Genomic DNA, 16,367 nt, shown 5'->3' on the forward strand with positions numbered 1-16,367 from the left:
ACAACTTGGACACAAAGTGCTGGAGTTGCTCTAACCTTAATCCGTTTGCGAACTGAGGTGATATCAGGCCGTTCGTTGCTGCTGCTGTCGAGATGCCTTGAACAGAGATAAGCATAAATTAGGTCATTCCAACAGCCTGTGGTGTGTGAACAGCACTAACTCATCCTGTCGATGAACACTTCCTTTCATCTATTGGTGAGGAGGTACTTCATATCCGATGCACTCTTTAACCCTTTACTGCCCACTTTTCTATGTAGCTCAGCACTAAAATTGAAAATGAATGGGATTAATGTAGGATTAGTGTGAATGGGCGGTTGATGGTTAGTTGGGCCATGCTGTGACTGGATGATACTATGAGAGCACATTCACTGGAAGGATAGCACCACATTTTCCACCATTCTCCAGTCTCTGGGGTGTGTAATGGTGACTTGGCAGCAAAGCCCACATCTTGAGAGTGAATACAGGAAGGCGGCTGACTACATTCTGATATAGGACAGGGCTGCTCTAAAGTGCTGGAGTAACTCAGCAGGTCAGGCAGCACCTCTGAAGAACATGGATAAGCGAGTCGCGGTTGAGACACTTCTTCAGACTGATTGAAGTGGGGGAGATAGCCCATTCACAGCCAGTCTGCTGTGGGCTAATTCACTTCTGATGTCATTCACCCTCTTTAGTGCAAACTTCCAGTCAGTTCTCAGGTTCAGCACCAATTCATTTCTGACGAGGAACTCACTTGTAAAGTTCAGCCAAAAATATATCGAGATTATAAAGTTCTTCAAAAAGTGCTGCAAGAAAGGAGAGGAGATTGCTTAGTATTTCACGCTGCAGAAAAATCTGGACTATTATATATAATGATGTAATAAAGATGTGCACAAAAGCTTCATGTAGCAAGTGTGATATTAATTAGCATTAATCACAAGTATTCCATAAATCAGCACAGTGGAAACTTGAATATTATTCAAGACAAGTCACGAGTGTTTCTGGAACAATTACATTCTTTCGTGCAGCAGCATAACAGGTCTATAAACACAGTACCCATAGATAAACAAAATAAGTTAAACAAATGGAAATAAAAAGTATATTAGTGCAAAACAAAAGTCCAATAGTGCAACCAGAACCTTTTGCAGTTCGTAGCTCAGTTGGTGGTTGTTGGAAAGAAGCTGTTCCTGAAATTAGACTAAAGATTTCTGGCTCGTATATCTTCTTGCTGGTGGCAGGAATGAAATGAAAGCATTGTCAGGGTGGTGTGGGTCCTTGATGATGCTGGCTGTCTTTTTGAGGCAGTGCTTCCTATGGATCCTTCGATGGTGGAGAGGTCAGTCCTTGTGATAGACCGGGTAGTGTCCATCACTGTTTGTGACCGATTTCATTCTTGGGCGCTTGGGTTGCCGAATCAGGCCGTGTTAATATGCTGTCTACTGCGGATCTGCAGAAGTTCAAGAGAGTATTCGTCAACATACCGAATCTCCTCAATCTCCTAAGAAAGTGGAGTTTGATAGGTTTTCTTTATAATCGCAACACGGTGCTGGGTTCAGGACAGATCGTCAGAGATCTGCGCGCCCAGGAATTTGCTGTTGTTCAATCTCTACACCGCCGACCCGTCGATGATACAGGTTCGTGGATCCTCCACCTTCCTCTTCTAAAGTCAAAAAGCATCTCCTTGGTCTGACTGACGTTGAGAGCAAGGTTGTTGTTCTGGCACCAATCAATCAGATGATTGGTCTCCCTCTGTCGTGGGGAAATTTAAAGATGGAGTTGGAAGTGTGATGGATATAGAGTGAGTAGAGCAGGGGGCCACGCACACAGTCTGTACTGACGGTTATCCAGGAGGAAGTGTCATCGCCAATTCGTACCAATTGTGGTCTGTTGATGGTTCAATGTTCCAGTTGCAGAGGGATGCATAGAGATCCAGTTCCGTGAGCTCGGTAACAAGTTTAGAGGGGATGATGGTGTTGAACGCCGAGCTGCATTCTATGAACAACAGCCTGACGTAGGTGTTTTTATTGTCCAAGTGCTGCAGTGCTAAATGACCATAATCACATTATTGGGGCGATGGGCAGCAGATTGATGCATCAGTTGATGCTGCTACCTCCCACCTCCAGTAGCCGGGCTTTGGCACTGATCTTCAGTGCTGTCTGTGTGAAGTTTGCACGTTCTCACAGTGCCAGGTGCTTGGATGGGCAACATTTACATCCATGAGAATTTCTTGAAACAATATGTGGATAATCCATCTAGGAAAGTTGATCCTGAACTGGGGAATGAGCCTGGCTAAATGATGAAAGTTTCAGTGTGGGAGCATTGTGAGGCAGTCATCATTATACAGTTATGTTTATGATAGTTATAGGTAAAGTGCTACATTTGGGGAGGGTTGTTTACAACAATATTAAGCAGGAACTGGGGAGAGTAGATTTTAGTTTAGTTTAGTTTAGAGATACAGTGTGTAAACAGGCCCTTCGGCCCACCAAGTTCATGCTGACCAGCGATCCCCACAAACTATTCTACACACTATCCTACACACTTTAGGGACAATTTACAATTAAACAAAGACAATTAACCTACAAATTGTACATCTTTAGAGTGTGGGAAGAAGCCAGATATAACCAATGCAGGTCACGGGGAGAACGTACAAGCTCCGTACAGACAGCACCCGTAGTCAGGATCGATCCCGGGTCTCTGGCGCTGTAAGGCAGCAACTCTACCGCTGCACCACTATGCCGATTGGGAAATACTTTTTAGGAGTAAGTTTCAATGTGGCAATCTTTTAAAGGCAAGCAGTTCAGGACTAACACGTTCCTGTGTGGATGAAAGATAAGGATTGGTATTGCTTTATTATTATCTCATGTACTGAGACACAGTGAAAAACGTTATTTACATGTGTCCAGTCTAATTGTAATTAAGCCATACACAAATACAACAGAGAAAAATATCAGGGAGCAGAATATAGTTACGGAGAAAGTGCAGATAAAGAATGTGCACCGTCTGTAATGAGGTTGGTAGATTGGGGTTACACACAAGCTAAGGGAGGACTTTTCAAGAATCTCATAACAGCAGGGAAGATGCTGTTCCTGAATCTGGTGATATGTGCTTTTAACCTTTTGTATCTTATGCCCATTGGGTGAGGGGAGAAGGGGGAATGACTGGGGTCCTTGGTCCTTGATTATAATGGCTGCTTTTCCGAGGCATGGTGAAGTTTAGATCGAGCCGGATCTGGTCTGTGTGATGGACTGGGCTACATCTACAATGGTGGGGAGTGTGGTCTGTGTGGGACTGGGCTACATCTACAATGGTGGGGAGTGTGGTGTGTGTGGGACTGGGCTACATCTACAATGGTGGGGAGTGTGGTGTGTGTGATGGGACTGGGCTACATCTACAATGGTGGGGAGTGTGGTGTGTGTGGGACTGGGCTACATCGACAATGGTGGGGAGTGTGGTGTGTGTGATGGACTGGGCTACATCTACAATGGTGGGGAGTGTGGTGTGTGTGATGGACTGGGCTACATCTACAATGGTGGGGAGTGTGGTGTGTGTGGGACTGGGCTACATCTACAATGGTGGGGAGTGTGGTGTGTGTGTGGGACTGGGCTACATCTACAATGGTGGGGAGTGTGTGTGTGTGTGATGGACTGGGCTACATCGACAATGGTGGGGAGTGTAGTGTGTGTGGGACTGGGCTACATCTACAATGGTGGGTAGTGTGGTGTGTGTGATGGACTGGGCTACATCGACAATGGTGGGGAGTGTAGTGTGTGTGATGGACTGGGCTACATCTACAATGGTGGGTAGTGTGGTGTGTGTGATGGACTGGGCTACATCTACAATGGTGGGGAGTGTGGTGTGTGTGATGGAGTGGGCTACATTCACAACTCTCTGCAATTTCTTGCAGTCATGGGCAGAGCTGTTGCCAAACCAAGCAGTGATGTTTCCTGATAGGATGGTGTATCAGTAGAGGTTGATAAGAGTCGTTGGAGATATGCTGAGCTTCCTTAGTCTTCTGAGGAAGTCAAGGCATTGGTGTGCTTTCTCATCCATATCTTCAATGTGAAGATGAGGACCAGTGGAAACAGATAAGCAAATACACTCACGGAATCCTTCAGCCTAGGCCGGATTCAAATGTAAAAGTGTGCGTTTATTGTTATTTATAAAATGGGGAGAGTGCAGGACAAAGTTGCAACAGCTTGAGTCCAGTTCAGATTGAACTCACCACTCTTCTCGGTCCAGACCTGCAGCTCACGTGCCAGCTCAGGCACGACCAGGAAGGTCCTCCACCCCTGGCGCTTCTTCGATTTGAGGATGTCTCCAAAGATGTGATCTCCAATGTAAAGTATTTCTTTACCCTTCACCCCCAGCAAGTCACAGATCATGTCAGAAGATCCTAGGGCAGCAAGAGCAGGACAATCTTTCATCAGCCCCACATGTTTAACTGTCAGGAGGGCACCTGCTCCTTAAACCAGTCCAACTGGTCCAAAATACAATGTAGAAACAGGCCGTGTGGCCACATTTGTTTGCCACATACCTCGACTCCATCCTATCCCCCCCGGTCCAATCCCTCACTACCAAAGTCCAAGACACCTCGCTCGCATGGGCCTCAGCTCTGCCTGCCTCTTTGTAGGGTACGTCCAACAATCCATGTTCCAGACGTACACTGGCCCTATCCCCAAATTCTACATCCGCTACATTGACGACTGCATCAGTACTACCTCCTGCACCATGCAGAACTCACTGACTTCACGACTAATTTCCATCCAGCACTCACTTGGACCATCTCCGACATCTCCCTGCCGTTTCTAGATCTCACTGTCTCCATCACTAAAGACTGACTGTTGACTGACATCTATACCAAACCCATTGACTTCCATAGCTATCTAGACTACACTTCTTCCCACCCTGCTTCCTGTACTCCCCTATCCCCTACTCCCAATTCCTCCATCTACGCTGCATCTGCGCCCAGGATGAGGTGTTCCACACCAGGTCAGTGCAGATGTCTTCATTCTTTAGGGAACTTCCATTATAGATGAGGCTCTCATTAGGGTCTCATCGATATCCCACAGCTCCCCTCTTGCTCCCCCTCCCTCCATTCATAACAAGGACAGAGTCCCCCTTGTCCTCGCCTTCCACCCCATCAGCCGTCACATACAGCCACCATATAATCCACCAACATTTTCGTCACCTCCAATGGGATCCCAATACTGGCCACATCTTCCCATCTCCACCCCTTTCTGCTTTCCGCAGAGACCGTTCCCTCCGCAGCTACCTGGTTAACTCGTCCCTGTCCACCCAAACCATCCCCTCCCCAGGTACTTTCCCCTGCAACCGCAGGAGATGCAACACCTGTCCCTTTACCTTCCCTCTCGACTCCATCCAAAAACCCAACAGTCTTTTGAGGTGATGCAGAGGTTCACTTGCACCCCCTCCAACCTCATCTACTGTATCCGCTGTTCCAGGTTTCAACTCCTGTATATTGGCGAGACCAAGCGCAGATCGTTTCTCTGAACGCCTTCGCTCAGTCCGCCTTAACCTCCCTAATCTCCCGGTTGCTCAGCACTTTAACCCCCCCCTCCCATTCTCAATCTGACCGTTCTGTCCTGGGCCTCCTCCATTGTCAGAGTGAGGCCCAGCGCAAATTGGTGGAACAGCCTCTCATAATTCACTTGTAGACAAAAATGCTGGAGAAACTCAGCGGGTGAGGCAGCATCTGTGGAGCAAAGGAAATAGGCAACTTTTCGGGTCGAGACCCTTCTTCAGACTGATGGTAGGAATTGAGGGGTAAACCTTTTCACACAAATGGTACGTTAACAATCTGCCAGAGGAGGTGTTGGGGCTGGGAGACCCCTATCCCAACGTTAAGAAAACATTACGCAGGTGCATGGATAGGACAGGTTTGGAGGATCATTGGACCGAGAGCTCCAGTTCCCCACCTCCCAGTTCAGACCCAACCCAGACTAGATACCGACCGGCTATCTGACGCCATGCATGGCAATTCTAATAAAAACCATAGATGCTGTCTCACCCTCTGAGTTTCTCCAGCATTTTTGTTTACCTTCGATTTTCCAGCATCTGTAGTTCCTTCTTAATCATAATTTGCTTGGGTAGCTTACACCCCAGCTGTATGAACATTGACTTCTCTAACTTCAAATAGCCCTTGCTTTCCCTCTCTCTCCATCCCCTCCCCCTTCCCAGTTCTTCCAACAGTCTTACTGTTTACGACCACGTTCTATCTTTGTCCCGCCCACTCCCCCGACATCTGTCTGAAGAAGGGTCTCGACCCGAAACGTCACCCATTCCTTTTCTTCAGAGATGCTGCCTGTCCCGCTGAGTTACTCCAGCATTTTGTGTCTACCATCTGTTTGCACATTCCACAGCTCAATCATTCTGCTTTCTTTGTTCTCAAATTATTTAATTGTCTTTCAATTACACATTTCAGCCCATTCCTTCATGAGAGGAATAGATCAGGCAGATGCACAGAATCTCTTGCCCAGAGTGGGGGAATCGAGGACCAGAGGACATACCTGTATGTTTAAGGTGAAGGGGAAAAGATTAAATAGGAATCTGAGGGGTAACCTTTTTCACACAAATGGTATGTAACAATCTGTGGTTGTGGTTGAGGCTGGGACTATCCCAACGTTTAAGAAACAGTTAGGCATGTGCATGGATAGGACAGGTTTGGAGGGATATGGACCAAGCGAAGGCAGGTGGGACTAGTGTAGCTGGATCATGTTGGCCGGTGTGGACAAGTTGGGCCGAAGGGCCTGATTCCACACTGTATCACTCTATGACTCTCTATGACTCCCAATTGTTAACAGGATCTTGTTTTAAATTACCAGCTCCATTCTATGGCACTCCTTCAATATAACACTACAGTCTGTCTTGAATTTTTGTAGAAACATGGAACAAAAAAAGACACAGAGTGTTGGAGTAACACAGCGAGTCACGCAACATCTCTGGAGAACATGGATAAGTGACAATTTAGGGTGGGTGGAGGGAAGGACAAATCCTGGAAAGTGATAGGTGGATACAGCTGTGTGTGGGGGGGGCGGCCCTGCCGGGGGCTAGGCAAATGGTTGCGCAAAGATCAGAGATGAAAAGACAAGGGTATGAGATAAGGATGGAAGTGTGAATTGTGAAGCCAGAGGAAGGAATATAGATGGAATTTGGGGGAGGGGGGTGAGGAGGAGAAATGGGTGTGAGTCCAGGTGGGGTACAAGGAAGAGAATGTGGAGTCAAATAAATGGGGAGAGGGATGGTTTTAGTTGTTTACCTAAAATTGGAGAATTCAATGTTCATGGCTGCTGTTGTGATGAAGGGCCAGATATGCTGTTCACTACAGGCTTGGTTCACTACAGGACTGAGCTCAAAGATGTGTCTGAGGCAGAACGTTGAAGGGCATGGAGGAGTCCTGTGCGATCCTTCACGTCCATTGGTTGGAGTACCCAAACAACTCACCCAGTGACACACTTGAGGCCAACAGTGGATCTACTAGAGACATACAGCTATAGACTTTAGTTTAGACTTTAGTTTATTAGTTTAGTTTAGAGACAATTTAGCAGAAACAGGCCCTTCTAAAATAAATACACTTCAGACTGTCAGCCGTTCATTAACCTGGCGCTGATTTTTATTGCTATTAGATGTGCGTAATTGAATCTCTAACCTCTCCTTGTTCAGTCCACTTGCTTCTCACCCCCACGCCACATCGTTTAAATGCTCCCATAGCACAAGCAGCCAATGTCAGATGCAAACCCTGTTCTTTTGAAATTAATGTTGTCTTTATAGTCGTTCAAATACTGGTGCTGTAATAGCCCTGTCCCACGGTACGAGTTCATTCCAAGAGCTCTCCCTAGTTTAAAAAAAATCAAACTCGTGGTAAGCACGGAGAATGAACGTAGCGGGTACGTCGGAGCTCGGGGACGTCTCTTAGCGCTAACGGCAGGTACTCGGGAAGACTCGCTAACGGCAGGTAAGCATGGGAAGACTCGTGAAGATTTTTCAACATGATGAAAAATGTCCACGAGAGCCCCGAGTACCAACGAGTGGCCATTACCGTAAATCTCCGAGTTCGAATCAGGGTAAACTCGGGAGAGCTCTTGGAATGAACTCGTACCGTGGGACAGCGGTTTAAGGCAGCAACTGTACCACTACGCCACTGTACCGCCTCTATATAACATGGAGGCAGGCTCTTCAGCCCATCTTGCCCATCCTAACCATTGGCATTTGATTTGCATTGTTTTATGATAAGGCTTTTATGTGTGTGGCATTCATTATCCTGCTGGAGGAACACGTGCAGTTATGCAGATGTCACAGAGCAGACTCACCTCCAGAATAGACAACACCATGTTGCAAGGGGCCGGTGTATGCGCCAATGCGAAGCTTGCCCGATTCCTGTTCATGAACAAGACCATAAATAAACACAATGCACTGTCTTGTCATCACTCAAGAGAGAACAAGTCATTGATAAAATGTAGTTATGTTGCAGTCTTTGCAATCTTGAGAGTTAGGATAGAACATAAAAAATAGAGAGTACAGAGGACATTTACTAGAATGTTGCCTGGGTTTCAGCAACTAAGTTACAGAGAAAGGTTGAACAAGTTAGGGCTTTATTCTTTGGAGCGCAGAAGGTTAAGGGGGGGCTTGATAGAGGTTTTTAAAATAATGAGAGGGATAGACAGAGTTGACGTGGAAAAACTTTTCCCACTGAGAGTAGGGAAGATTCAAACAAGGGGACATGACTTGAGAATTAAGGGACTGAAGTTTAGGGGTAACATGAGGGGGAACTTCTTTACTCAGAGAGTGGTGGCTGTGTGGAATGAGCTTCCAGTGAAGGTGGTGGAGGCAGGTTCGTTTTTATCATTTAAAAATAAATTGGATAGTTATATGGACGGGAAGGGAATGGAAGGGTTATGGTCTGAACGCAGGTATATGGGACTAGGGGAGAATATGTGTTCGGCATGGACTAGAAGGGTCGAGATGGCCTGTTTCCGTGCTGTAATTGTTACATGGTTATATTATATGGTTAACATTGCTCTCTGCACAGGGGTCTTTGGCTGATCAGACGTCACAACGCAGAGGTACTGCAGACGGCAATGGGAATAATTAGCACAGAAAGGTGGCGTACTGTGGGAAATGGTAATCCAAATCAGCGAATTATGGATTTTGGATAAGCAGCAAGGAACCAGTCCCTGTCGCAGCAGGAACTTCACACCCAGCCCCACAATCGGCATAGAAACAGACCTCTCCTTTACTCACATTGTCCACCTGTCTGATGACCGTCCCTTCTCCGAAGAAGAATGGCTTTCGTGTGTCAACCACAATCAAGTCAAAGTAGGAATGCCAGGAATGGTGTGAAGTACCAGGCTGGGAAGGAAAGACAGGAATATCACGTTGGCTCTGCCAATGCCAATCATTTCACATTGCTTCAAGACTCTTGTCCCCATCCTTCCTCTGTAGATGGGATAGGCTGACTATAGAGAGGCAACACAACCTCCTATTAAATAATGATGCTGGCCATATGGCTGAAGCATCAGAGGGAGTACTTTGGCACCAGTGATTATTTGTCTATAAGTTTTAGTTTTAGTTATGGAAAGACAGCGACAAATACAAGTTAAAGTCATAAATTGTGGCAGGACCAATGATGATAGCTTCTCCTTGGCGTATGTCTTTTAGACCTGCAGCTCCGTTGAGGCGAGCCAGGCCAACGTGTCATCGTCCAGGTCAATGAGACCTCGTTCACCATTCGGTGGCCAATTATGATAGCATGAGACAGGAAGTTGGTTGGGAGAGGCTACTTGGTGGTAAAGGGACAGTTGGTAAGTGGGAGGCTTGTAATAGTGTGATAGGGAGAATTCAGGGCCAACATGTTCCTTTTAGAGTAATGGGCAAGGATTGGGCAACCCAGCTGATGAGGGATATTGGGGCTGTAGTCAGGGACAATGATGAGGCATGTGTCAGCTATACGGAGCTGCAAGCAAGCAAATGTAGAAACAAATAACGGTGGAAGAGAGGAGGGGCAGGACTAAGCACGAGAGGTAATCGGTTGAGGTAAAGTTGTTTTCATGGACTATAGAAAGGGTTTTGACAAGGTCCTACACGATGGGCTTCACAATGAACTACAGGAAAGCAAAGGATAGACATACGTTTTGGACAATACACATCTTGTTTATCATCAAACAATGATCAGCCAAATATAACAAATTATATAAGGTGTTGGAAAGAACTGCAGATGCTGGTTTAAACAGAAGATAGACACACGCTGTAACCAAAATCCATTATAAAGAGGTTTGTTAAAACAACAGTTTACTGTACTCAAACTCTTGCAGTAAAGGCTTTAGCGTTTGCCTGCTGTACTTATGCGTTAACTTTCAATGATTCATGTACAAAGACAATGGAAACATTTAAAAAATATATACTTTTCCCACCAAAGTAAATGACCTCACATTTTGCCACAATATATTTGAACTACATGTACTCATCCATTCACTTCATCTATCCATATTCCCTTGAGCTCTCTCTGCATTATTGAAGCCCAAGCTGTCACCCAATTTTGTTCAAGCGTTAAAACTAGATACATTATACCTCACCCCATTATTAGAATGTGAATGTTGGTGACACTAATATGTTCCCTACAGCAACCCCTTGTCACAGCCTCCTAATCCAGCCTGATCCATTTATTCCTACTCTGTTTACTGGCTTAATCCTCTTTCCACATGCAGTATATTATCCCCAATACTATATTCCTTCATTTTGTTTAATAATCTCTGGTGCGGAACTATTTCCAAGACCTAATGAAACTTCAAATATCCACATCAGGTGCTTCAGCCTGATCTGTTCTGCGAGATATGTACAGGAAGGAACTGCAGATGCTGGTTTAAACTGAAGATAGACACAAAGTGCTGAATTATCTCAGCGGGACAGGCAGCATCTCTGGAGAGAACGAACCTGAAGGTCTGAAGAAGGATCTCAACCCGAAAAGTCACCCATTCCTTCTCTCTAGAGATGCTGCCTGTCCCGCTGAGTAACTCCAGCATTTTGTGTTTATCTTCCGTATACAGATGTGTGAGGGGAGATCAGGTTGATCTAAGGGGTTGCTGATACTGATTCAATGATGAATCATTGCTTGGTTGGTATAATTGAGGGTGATTTGCTGTATTTTGTCATGCTCTAACACACCAATCCTTCTCATTCAAACAGCTTGAATGTGATTGCACTTCTGCACTGAATGTGACAAAAACTAAAAGTGATGAAGTATACTGTGGTATATAGCCTGAGGAGATGGATAATTGGACATTGGACAATAGGTTCAGGAGCAGGTCATCCGGCCCTTCAAACCAGCACCACCATTCACTGTGATCATGGCTGATCATCCACAATCAGTACCTCTTTCCAGCCTTCTCCCCGTATCCCTTGACTCCACTATCTTTAAGAGCTCTATCTAACTCTCTCTTGAAAGCATCCAGAGAATTGGCCTCCACTGCCTTCTGAGGCAGAGAATTCCACAGATTCACAATTCTCTGTGTGAAAAAGTTTTTCCTCATCTCCGTTCTAAATGGCCAACCCCTTATTCTTAAACTGTGGCCCCTGGTTCTGGACTCATCCAACATCAGGAACATGTTTCCTGCCTCTAGCGTGTCCAATCCCTTAATAATCTTATATGTTTCAATAAGACCCCCTCACATCCTTCTAAATTCCAGAATGTACAAGCCCAGTCGCTCCATTCTTTCAACATATGGCAGTACCTCCATCCCCGGAATTAACCTTGTGAACCTACGCTGCACTCCCCCAATAGCAGGAATGTCCTTCCTCAAATTAGGAGACCGAAACTGCACATAATACTCCAGGTGTGGTCTCACTGGGTCCCTATACAACTGCAGAAGGACCTGTTTCTAATCAATCAATGAATTGATTGAAAGATACAGCATGGAAATAGGCCCTTTGGCCCAGCTAATCCATGTTGACCATTGATTACCCATTCAGACTAGTTCTACATTATCCTACTTTCTCATCCACTCCTTACACACTGGAGGCAATTTACAGAGGGCCAATTAACCTACAAACCCGCACGTCTTTGGGATGTGGAAGGAAACTGGAGCACCCGGAGGAAACGCACGTGGTCACAGGTTGAATGTGCAGTCACAGTGGCGCAACGGTAGAGTTGCTGCCTTACAGCAAAATGCAGCACCGGAGACCCGGGTTCGATCCCGACTACGGGTACTGTCTGTACGGAGTTTGTACGTTCTCCCTGTGACTTGCGTGGGTTTTCTCCGAGATCTCCGGTTTACCCCAACATGCCAAAGACGTACCGGTGTGTAGATAAACTGGCTTGGCAAATGTCAAAATAGTCCAGTATAAAATTGTCCAACTTCCAGTATAGTCCCTGGTGGACTCTTCGGAAGATACAAGGTGCAAGGTACAAACTCCACACCAACAGCACCCGAGGTCATAATCTAACCTGGCTCTCTGGCACTGTGAGGTAACAGTTCCACCAGCTGCACCTTTGTGCCGCTAGAATGTCATCATTTCTACCTGAGCTATTTAGTCCACAGCCCAGCCATCTAGTTCTGGTTAAAAAGGTTCTATTTTCCCATATGCATTGTACAAGATAACAAGAGTCTGCTTCTGTGGGTGTATGTGGTGGCTGGGTAATGAGCTGCATTGGTTTGGATCTTTACCTTCAATCCAGGTGGGAGGTCAAACAAGAAGTTCATTATTGCCTGCAAAAGAAATGTGTCAACATCAGCACGTCACAGGCCAGGGTCTCGTTAATCAGAAAGATCTACGGTTTTACCTTATCAATCACAAGCACTCTTAAATAAAAGTCCTTCCGTTTTTCTTATCTAACAGAGAAACGCGTTTTTGTTGGCTGATTCACGAGGGTAATTATGTGTTTTAATAATTCATTTCCCATCATCTGGGCATGGCTGGCATGTGTTGCCCATCCCTCATGGTGTTTGACAATGTGATGGTGAGCTGCCTCCTTGAACTGCTGCCGCTGGGGATTGAGTTCCAGGAAAGACTGGTGATGTATTCATGTGTGACAAGAGGGAAGCCTGCAAGTGCTGGTGGTCCAATGCCACCTGAAGCCCGTGTCCTTGATACCTGCGCTCAGAGATTAGGGAGGTGCTGTTGGAGTAGCAAGGCATGTTTAAACAAGACAAAGTGCTGCCACAGTGTGTGGCTGTTGGAAGGAGTAAATATTTAGAGGAGCGAATGGGCAGATGTTGTCAATAAGGCAATTGATAAAGGTCCTCACGTGAGGCTAATCTAAAAGGTTAAGACAAATGGGATCCACGGTTCCACAGGAGATAGCTTGGATTGAGAATGCTTACCCATAGAAGACAGAGGATAGTGGTGGAAGGGTGATATTTTAGTTTGTGGCCAGTGGTGTCCCTTTGGGTTCTGTGTCAGAGTTGGCGGTGGACACAGGCATGACAGCGCTGTTTTAGAGACGTTTAGATAGGCACATGATGCAAATTGTTATATAACCATATAACAATTACAGCAGGGAAACAGGCCATCTCGGCCCTACAAGTCCGTGCCGAACAACTTTTTTTCCCTTAGTCCCACCTGCCTGCACTCATACCATAACCCTCCATACCCTTCTCATCCATATGCCTATCCAATTTATTTTTAAATGATACCAATGAACCTGCCGACACCACTTCCACTGGAAGCTCATTCCACACCGCTACCACTCTCTGAGTAAAGAAGTTCCCCCTCATATTACCCCTAAACTTCTGTCCCTTAATTCTGAAGTCATGTCCTCTCGTTTGAATCTTCCCTGTTCTCAAAGGGAAAAGCTTGTCCATATCAACTCTGTCTATCCCTCTCATCATTTTAAAGACCTCTATCAAGTCCCTCCTTAACCTTCTGCGCTCCAGAGAATAAAGACCTAACTTATTCAACCTATGATATCATGATATGTGGGGATTGGTGGTATATGGATTGTTACCCATACGGGGCATCGATGGACGAGAAGCCGAAGCGAAGAAGTGGAAGCCAAGATAGTGAATGGAAACAACGGCAAAAAGCCAAATAACCGGACGGGCACAACGCCAAAAAGCCAACTGCGCGAGGCTGAAAGCTAAATAACGGACATGACTTCTCCGGGAACGGGATTTGTCCAAGACCTTGTCAGCGATTGATCCAAACCGCGCGTCCACCACATCACTGGCCGGGGGAGACGGGAGGGTGGGGGTATCTTTCATTTTCCTTCACCGCTTTGTACGGCCAAAAATCATAGAGCGGATTCGTTTTGTAAGCATTGTTGGGGTACATCGTAGAGAGAATCTTTGGAATGTTCTCCTCAGAAGGTGGTGGAGGCTCGATCATTCGGGCTATTTTTTAAAGATCTGGTACCTGTATTGAGAAATTGGGGAACTGGAACAGAAGAGTAGATGAGGCTTTGGGCAGATCAACAATGATCAATTGAACGGGAGGGCCGGTTCGAGGGGCTAACTGCCTACTCCTACTATTTTCTGTTGCTCCCTTACTTTAAAAAGACTCTGAACAGTAGTTAATGTTTCACAAAAGCTTGTTTGCTAACCATCTGCTTATGCATTATGTGTTTGTTGACAGATGTGATGAGGCTGAGGCTTTAGTTGTCACTGCTGGAGGAGCCCAGGCACGTCCTGGCAGTTCATTTTAAGGAAGCACACAGTGCAGTCACTGTGTAATGGTGCGAAAGGGTGAAAGAGAGACAGTGTGGCTATTCTGGCTTTCCTCAAAGTGCTAGCTCAGGGGTCTATACCTACAATGTCACTGCAGCAGAGCAAGAACTCCTGATCCCCCAACCCAGAGAGACTGCCGTTCCCAACACATATATCAAACTATTCAGCAGGCTTTCCAGATTAATTCAAATTAATCAGTTAAACCAGTGGCATTTAAAATATTCACCAATGTTCAGAGGCCCAGTCTCACTTGTGGCTCTGTTCAAACTCCATACACAGTTGATGAAACAATCTCTTCACTAACAAGATGAGGAGGCTCTCGACGTTCTGGTTATGGTTACCCCCAAGCATTTTCTATGATCCCCTCTGTTATTAGGTTTCTGAGCAGTCCTTCCATTAGCTAGGATACAGTCCAATTCTCCTCTACCTCATTACGGACATTGAACATAGAATAGTATAGCACAGGCCCTTCGGCCCACATTATTAGTGCCGAACATGATGCCAAGCTAAACTGATCTTATTTGCCTGTGCATAAGCCATGTCCCTCTATTCTCTGCACTTCCTTGTGCCTATCTAAAAGCCTCTTGAACGGCACTATCATATCTATTTTGTCTCAGGCTATAATGCTGAGAGCTACATTCTGCACACTCTAGATTTCCCTTCACTCTACCTATTGTACATGAGTTAGGCTTGATTGTACACAGGGGGGATGGGAACCGACGCAAGGAGAGAGGGATATGAAAGGAGGCCAGAAGCAAACGGTCGAAAGGAGATAAGAACAAACCTGAAGCTTTGTGCCTTAATGCAAGGATCATTTGTAGTAGTTATGATGGGGTTGAAGATTGCAACCTTCATGTGGTCCGCCCTGTTTTGACTAATGCAATCAACCCGGCGTGCACAGTCAAATAAGATCAAATAGAACAAGTTGTCCTACAACTTAGGGCTGTGCACGCCATACGCAAGAAGAAGAAGAAGAAGAAGAAGGGATATATTGTAGTCGGCATTACGGAGACATGGCTCCAGGGTGACCATGGCTGAGAGCTAAACATGCAAGGGTAGTCGATATTCAGGAAGGATAGACAGAAAGGAAGAGGGGGTGGGGTGGCATTGCTCGTTCAAGAGATTAATGCAATGGCAAGGCCAGACATTAGCTTGTTTAAGAAGGAACTGCAGATGCTGAAAAAATCTAAAGTAGACAAAAAATGCTGGAGAAACTTGAGGCAGATCCAGGAAAAGGAGTGCAGTTCGGGCTGAAAAAAATCGTCAAAGTAGACAAAAAAATGCATCTCCCTTGGACACAGGGCTCAGCGCCCGGCCTGCCGCCGTAACATTCATTCTATGTCTTGCCCAAAGACACAACGACAGTATACTCCAAGCGACGATTTCGGCTACCTTCCGGTCGCCAGACCGAACTCTTCAGCCCATTGTGCTATCATGTCCCTTGGGACTGATGTCGGGGGGGGGGGGGGGGGGTGGAAAAAAGAAAGGAAGAGGCAGAGACAATAGACTGTGTGGGAGAGCTGGGAAAGGGGAGGGGAAGGAGGGAGAAAGCAAGGACTACCTTAAATTAGAGAAGTCAATGTTCATACTGCTGGGGTGTAAATTACCCAAGCAAAATAAGATGTGTTGTTCCTCCAATTTATGCTGGGCCTCACTCTGGCAATGGAGGAGGCCCAGGACAGAAAGGTTGGTTTTAGAATTGGAGGGGAGTTGAAG

The 16,367-nt window shown here is 46.0% G+C and overlaps 1 protein-coding gene across 2 annotated transcripts in view; it reads right to left on the reverse strand.

Moving 5' to 3' along the window:
• LOC129713156 (cytosolic purine 5'-nucleotidase-like) overlaps window positions 1–16,367 on the reverse strand; it is a 219,023-nt gene that overhangs the window by 12,349 nt on the left and 190,307 nt on the right. For both annotated transcript variants that reach the window (XM_055661990.1, XM_055661991.1), the window contains 6 exons: window positions 12,654–12,695; window positions 9,235–9,342; window positions 8,304–8,370; window positions 4,199–4,369; window positions 731–782; window positions 36–96 (listed from right to left, as the gene is read on the reverse strand). In XM_055661990.1, the coding sequence (XP_055517965.1) occupies window positions 36–96; window positions 731–782; window positions 4,199–4,369; window positions 8,304–8,370; window positions 9,235–9,342; window positions 12,654–12,695 (501 nt within the window). The remainder of the gene's footprint in view (window positions 1–35; window positions 97–730; window positions 783–4,198; window positions 4,370–8,303; window positions 8,371–9,234; window positions 9,343–12,653; window positions 12,696–16,367) is intronic.

The sequence above is a fragment of the Leucoraja erinacea genome, chromosome 35 (assembly GCF_028641065.1).
Source record: "Leucoraja erinacea ecotype New England chromosome 35, Leri_hhj_1, whole genome shotgun sequence".
In the NCBI taxonomy this organism is placed as follows: Eukaryota; Metazoa; Chordata; class Chondrichthyes; order Rajiformes; family Rajidae; genus Leucoraja; species Leucoraja erinaceus.